At 40.1% G+C, this 7,012-nt stretch overlaps 1 protein-coding gene across 1 annotated transcript; it reads right to left on the bottom strand.

The window, feature by feature from the left end:
- Positions 1-1,208: 1,208 nt before the first annotated feature.
- On the bottom strand, positions 1,209-6,448 carry LOC113215211 (uncharacterized). The gene is made up of 3 exons (XM_052266541.1): positions 2,222-6,448; positions 1,571-2,120; positions 1,209-1,462 (listed from the first exon to the last, which is right to left on the bottom strand). The coding sequence occupies exons 1-3, from the start codon at positions 6,446-6,448 to the stop codon at positions 1,209-1,211; spliced, it is 5,031 nt and encodes a 1,676-aa protein (XP_052122501.1).
- Between the last annotated feature and the right edge of the window lie 564 nt (positions 6,449-7,012).

Raw genomic sequence — 7,012 nt, 5'->3', positions numbered from 1 at the left:
CGCCTCCATAGTGATCACTAGTGGCCGTGACTGAGGGTATTCTGCTGTAACCCGGTTAGGTTAATGTTACCATAATACTACAGTACTTACACTGCAAACTTCGAGAACCAGTAACAAAGTCGCCAACGGAGAGGTTATGCTTTGTCAACACAGCTTTCGCTACCACAATTTATATTCCCTGTAAAAGTAACATCAATTATAACACTATCGAATCATTATGAGATAAAAATTTATAATTTACTAAGACTTACAAAAGAAAGCGGCCCCTTTTAATGATTTGTATTTTCAATCGTGGACCAAAAGTAGAGTATAACCTTGGCTCCAATTAAGGAATAATGATTCAACTTTTCCATTGTTCTCATTCAGTCCGTTTCAGGATCATCGTTTACGTAGAAATAATTTCTTCTCTGCAATTATACGTAGAGCTTGTACACTTCTTTTAGTGACGTAGAAAGCTCAACTACTGCTTGGAAAAAATATAACGATTGGCCTTGTGTCATCTGTTCCAATATGCAAATCATTTGATTTGACACGACCAATGTGATCTTTCTTACAGTCTGTGAAAGGGACAAAACGAACTGCCAAATTGGAGTAATAGGCATTGTGACACCTGTGGCTTTAGGTTTGTTTAAATCCATTTGAGCTAGACTGCTTTTCTTTCAAATTGATCTGTCATTTTATGACACACAACAACCCTGCAAGCACCAGGTCGCTAGCTCAATTCGTTCTCGAGTTATCGTGCGCTTAAACAGACACACGCGAAAACACACAGTCAGACGCGAAACTTTTTGATCATCACTGGAGTATTAGGCTTCGCTAATTGCTCAGCCAATACAGTTGTCCTTCCGTCATCCGTAGATTTACCAAAATTCAAGCCAAGGTCGTCTTCTCGTCGTCCATTCCAAAATCCAAATCGTAAACAATGATCGTTGCCAATGTCGTCTTTTCGTCGTCCGTTCCGAAATCCAAATCAAAATCAATGTTCAGTAACAATCTCGTTGATGCGTCATCCTTTTCAAAATCCAAATCACATTCAATGATCGTCGCCAATGTCGTCTTTTCAAAATCCAAATCCATAACAATGTTCAGTGACAATGTCGTTGAGTCGTCATCCGTTTCAAAATCCAAATCAATATCCAAAAACGACGCCAATGTCATTTCCATAATATCCAAAGGTGAAATTAACACCACTTCTAACCAGAATTTCTTTAGTACGGTGGAAGGTAGCCGGCAGCTCTTAACACTTCATTATAAACTACATTTTGTGAAAAATGTTCGGATTTTGTCTTTCCATTGACTGTTATGTCTCTTTTTCCTTGACTAAGACCATCTTCCACTAAAATTTTTAATGCCGATCGAGATTTGACTCGGCTTGCAGAGACATAAAACTGGCCATGAGACCAAAGTGCCGTTCTTAGGTACAGCCCTGCTCTAATGAGGGTCTGCCCTTGACTCTTGTTAACTGTGATAGCATAACAAAGCCTAATTGGAAACTGTCGCCGACGAAGTTTTCCAGGAAGGGTGAAATCATTAGTGCAGAACGACACTCTAAAAATACAGGTTAACTCACCTTTCTGAGAACCATTCATTATTTCACAGATTATGCAGTTTGGATAAAGTTTAACAACTTTCAGCCGTGTGCCATTACAAAGGCCACCACTGACTCTCAAATTTCTAATAAGCATAACAATAGCTCCAGGAACTAAATGAAGTTTATGTGGCGGAATAGATGCAGACTCAAGGCAGTTAAGGTACTCTGTAGGATACCTCAGATTAACATCTTCATCCTGAAGCCCCTTGTGCTTTATAAGCGAAGTGGTAGAAAAGTATGTTCGATCATCTGTTCTTCCTTTAAGCAGACGATCCATAACTAAGTTGTTTACAAATGTGGCGGAAGCATTTGTAGGGCAAAGAATAGCTGCATCATAAGCATCTGGCTTATCAATGTTTTTACCAAAACAATGATTTATAACTTTGTCGATGCCATTAACAACCATATCAGAATCTAATTTGATTTCTGTGGTTCCGGGCTTATTAGCACTGCCATCGCCAACTTTAAGAAGCCAATCAGCAAACTCAGGATCTTCAAGTGCTCTCAAATTTTGGGTTAATTCATACCTCTTGAAAAGAGACCATAAATTAGATGATGGAATTGCTGCATCAACAATGTCAACCCGACTGCCACCGGGAACAAAATTTGACGAAAATCACCGCCCAGCACTATGTTTTTACCACCAAACAGCTCAGAGCTCTCCATGCAGTCACGCCAAAAGTTGTCCACAACATGCAAATGCCATGCATGGACCATTGAGACTTCGTCCCAAATAATGAGGTCAGCACTTCTGAGCTTCTGTGCTTCTAGACTCTGAAGCTTAAGTGTACTTCTAGAAAGTCCAAGACCCTCATCCTCAAACGGCAAACCAGAAGCCTTATGGCTTGTCAAACCATTTCGTAGGAGATTAGCTGCCACACCAGTGTAAGCAGTAACCACTACGCTCTTGCCAAGTGCTTGCATGTAATCAATTAAAACATTATACGTAAATGTTTTGCCAGTTCCACCAGGACCAGTAAGGAAAAAACACTGTTCTTCACTACCATTGCAAACAGAATTGACAACAGCATCAAAAAACAAACGTTGTTCAACGTTTAACTTCTGAATCAACTCGGTTGCCACCTCGAGAGAAACAGCAAGTGGAGATACTGAGACGTCATTAAAACGTTCAAGGACAATGTGACTTAATGGAGGCAGATGATAATCTTCAAGAGATTTTCCGAACTCCCTCAATATCTCAGAAATGTCTCTGAGACATAATTGAAAGGCAAGCTCTTCATCATCTTCAATCTCGCTAAGGAAATCTGACGCAAGATCTTCTTTGAATCTGAGCCAAAGACCACCTGGATCCACAGGATTGCCATTACACAACATTACAGCAAATGAAGCACGCAATGTTTTAGGAAACTGCTCACGAACAGCTTCTTCCATATAAAGGATTAATTCATCCTCATTTTCAATCAAATTAAGAGCGGCACATGCTGACTTGTATGTTGGATGAACAATGCCATCAACAGTCTTCAAGGCCACAAAACTTGTAACATCACTTCGATTACACAACAATAAACGAATGTGATACAATTCAGAGTTCAAGGGACTGCAAGCAAGAGGCGGAAGACGGCCAATAGTATGCCGCTGACTTGGCTTCCAAGAATTATCTTTATAAAGATAATTTTCAACGACATCTGTGTACAATTTGCCACGATGAGGACCATTACGAAGATTAAGGTCGAACCATGCAGTAAGCTTTGTGCCAACATGCCTTTCGACAGCCGCTTCTTCGCCACCTTCAACGTGAATGATAACTTCCTTGAATTCTTCATGAACTGGAAGAACCTCAACAGGTGGATAAATATGGGCCTGAGAATTTCCCATTATGTAATAGTGGGCCTCATATGGACCCATGTTTCTCATCTCCTTGAACTCTTGAACTTCATCATGGACATAGGGATCACCAGGTGGTCTTTCTTCATTTTGCTTCACAATGGAAACTTGAACTTTATTTCCATAGCTGCCTTTTAAAAGGTAGCCATAAAAATACTTACATCCAGAGCATGAAGGACTGTAAATGATGTTGACATGACCAACATACCGAAGCAAAACGAAAGGATTGTGAGGTACTACCCAGCGGTTGTCGATAAACATAAGGACTCCATTAACCCTCTTGAAAAAACCACGTCCATCATTAGGACGACGATATAATGGCCTTTTGCCAGATATATCAGTTTCATCTCGAAAATCAAATGGAAATCCATGCTTGCACTTTCCTGTTTTTTTGTGGCAAGGTGAATTTGAATCACAGGGTCCGTGGACCATGAACTTGCGAACCAAATCAAACAGCTGGGGATCCTTCCTCTCATCAGGAAAATGTGCACAGATAATCTTATCGATATCGGCACTGCAGTTGGGTGCATCTTCAGGTTTCATGATGTACAACCCATGAGTATGAGTTAGACCACGCCCTTGGAATTCACGGACGGTCATCTCTCCAGCTACTCTCCCAAAAATCTGCTCACGAACTATGTCAGAGAACAGTTGAGTGGCACGCATCTCAAAAGCTCTATTGACGATGTCATACCTGTAGTTAGGATCAGTGCCACTACGGCTACATTCTCTTATAATCTCAGGCCATTTCGTGTTGCAAGTCAATGTTACCATCCACGATGGATGTCCCAATTTTTGGGAAACAGCAAGAGCGTCATAAAACTGATTTTTCATATGACGCGGTGATCCGTAAATACCAGGTGGCAAAATGACTATCCTGCCAATTCTTCTCCCCTGTTCTAACGCCCTTGCTGCCACAAATTGACGAAGAGTGTTATAACACTCAGCTTTGAGAGTTTCCTGATGAGAGGCTCTATACGACAACCATTCATAGAGGACTTTTAAGGCACCATTTATAAGGTACATGGCAAAAAGCTTCTTGGCCTCATGAAGAACATTAAAATCAGCATCACGGACTGCAATACGATACCGATAATACTCAGCAAGAGAAGGAGTGCGATTAGCACGCTCCTCAGCCATATCAAGATGGGCAGTTTCACCATGCAAATGAAGCAAGGGAAATTGCTGAATGTCTAAGGTTCTTCGCGAAGGTCCAACGGTACCAGGGCCGTGCTCACCCGCTTCCTGGGGTCTTGGGAAATACTTGGCATCGTACGACATTGGACGCAATAGACCAGTAAAAACTGCGCCTACACCATCAGCAACTGGCGTAATAGTATACTGAGTACCTCTCAGTAAACGATCAACGTAATCGTCCCCAACACGGACGACACGTGTTGCAGGATCTTTAGGATTGATGACTAATACTACGTCACGGAACGGACGATTTTCAGCCAGTGCTCTTTGGCGTTCCTCCAATTCAATTTCCTTCGTGGTCTTAAAAGCCTTTACAAAGCAGTTGTTCTGGCGAAGGTACAATTCTACACGTTGTAAAATGTCATCAGACAAATCAGCGTTATGCTGCAGACCTTGTCGGCGCTTTTCAAGAATTGTAGAGAAGTTGTCCTCCGAAAAATCCATAAAATAAATTTGACCATGGTTGGGTGGCCTTGTCTGATCACCATCATCTTGGTAAGAATGGTTGTGCCATTTCACTTCTCCATTTACTTTTAAACTCCATAGACCATGCTGCCGGCTTCCGACATTCTGAAAGTCACCGCTAACAAAACTTGTAGCAAACAACTTATTATACTTCAGAATGTTTGATTGAAAATTCTTGGCAAGTGGAGATTGTCCACGAAACAATTCAACAATATCATCTGATGGAGTTTTAAAACTTGAAGCCTCAGGAAGCAAAAACTTTCCATAGGTGCAACACTTCAAGCCAGCATCATTGCGAGTCCTCGACAATTCTGCCTTCCAATACTTTGCATCGCAATGTGGACAACAAACGTCACACAACTCAAAATCCAGAGGTACAACTTTGCTGAGGTCTTCATCCCCAAACAAAGCACCAACCATGTACGTCTGCCTTTTATTAGGAAGTCTGCTGGTGAGTGGTTTCTTCTGAAAAGTTGAATGTAATTTGTCGACATTCCAAGGACGACCAGCTGGACGACTCAAATTCGGACGGTTTCCAGTAGAAGGTGCTCTTTCACCAGGATCATCGACATCACTGTCAATGGGTTCAATCAAATTCTCAACCCACTCTTCATCAACTAAATCGTCTCCAGACGAATTAAAATCAAAACTGTCTTCATCAGAAGAACTTGACTCGGTACTAATCTCATCGTCCGAAAGATGAAAATTAAACTCAAATTCACTTTCTTCAGAATCAGAAATAAGGGAATCATTAACAAATCCAGAATCTGAATTACCAGTAACATTTTCCACTTCCAAAAAAAAGCTATCAAACTGTTCTACGAACATTGAAGGCACTTCAGAAAACAATTGAAAATGAGCAGCCTGAGTCAAGTGGTTTGAAGCTCGAATAGCAAACTTCAAAACATTAGTCGAATTTCCAAAAAAATTCATTGCTTCTGGAGCTGGAGACAATGGTGTCTTTTCACCATTTCCGACATTAATAACTGCTATGTTAACTTTAAACAGCTTACTGGACACACCGATTTCAACATCGGTTGCGTATTCCCAGCACCTATTCGGCTGTCTTGTCAGATTCTTCGTTTTGTAATCTTGAGCATTATTATAGATGCACTTTCCATTAAAAACGAAAAAGCATTTGTGCGATTCCCAATTGAGAAAAATTTCTTCTATGATGGCTTCCTTCACTGCCAACATATCGTTTTGAAGGTAAAGAGCCAAACATCTATAGAAGCACAATCCATCTCCACGAACATCAATATAGTGAGTGTTTGTTAACTCGCAGTACTTGGCTCCAGTTGAACATTCTGTGCAAGACAATGGTGTGTGCAATTTCGATGGGAGCTCCATGGTCCTCTAAAAAAAATTACGACATTGCAGTTTAAGCGGAACCCGTTATTACTACAAAATAAAGAAAACGGAATTTTTACTTACCGAAATGCAAATAAGACTCCTTAACGCACTAAAAAAATTAATGCACCTTGTGAAAACAAAAATAAAAGCATTAAAACAAAAGAAAGATAGAATACATAAATACAACAGATTTTAAAAACAAACTCGCAATAAAATATTCCAAGGGTATTGCTACATTAGATAATTACTATTTTATCCTACGCAACAACTTACTTCAGGGTAACTTTCAACTTGATGTTGGTTGGAGACAGTAGAAATCTGACAAAAAACTACAGTACTATTTTATCCGGAGATAAAATAAATAATTTATCCGGAGACAAAATAAATAGGAAAGATCCCAACAAAAACTAAATTTCAATCTGCAACAGTCCAAAATGAAGAATATTTGCATTGTATAAAAAGCACGTACATACTGCTAAATAGAAAAACGGCGAAAACACTCACCGAAATACAATTGAGGCTTATAAACAAAATACTATGTCAATGAATCTGATCAAAGTA

The sequence above is a fragment of the Frankliniella occidentalis genome, unplaced genomic scaffold (assembly GCF_000697945.3).
Source record: "Frankliniella occidentalis isolate FOCC.00 unplaced genomic scaffold, Focc_3.1 Scaffold40, whole genome shotgun sequence".
In the NCBI taxonomy this organism is placed as follows: domain Eukaryota; kingdom Metazoa; phylum Arthropoda; class Insecta; order Thysanoptera; family Thripidae; genus Frankliniella; species Frankliniella occidentalis.
Note: the sequence above shows the minus strand (reverse complement) of the source record. Positions and strands in the feature narration are given on the sequence as shown.

Bases quoted from the DNA above. Each gene is read 5' to 3' on its own strand.
- LOC113215211 (XM_052266541.1), bottom strand. From the start codon at position 6,448: ATGGAGCTCCCATCGAAATTGCACACACCATTGTCTTGCACAGAATGT. The intron at 2,121-2,221 runs GTGCTGGGCGGT...TCTCTTTTCAAG, and splicing joins TGTTTGGTGGTAAAAACATA to AGGTATGAATTAACCCAAAA. The intron at 1,463-1,570 runs GTGAGTTAACCT...ATGCTATCACAG, and splicing joins AATGAATGGTTCTCAGAAAG to TTAACAAGAGTCAAGGGCAG.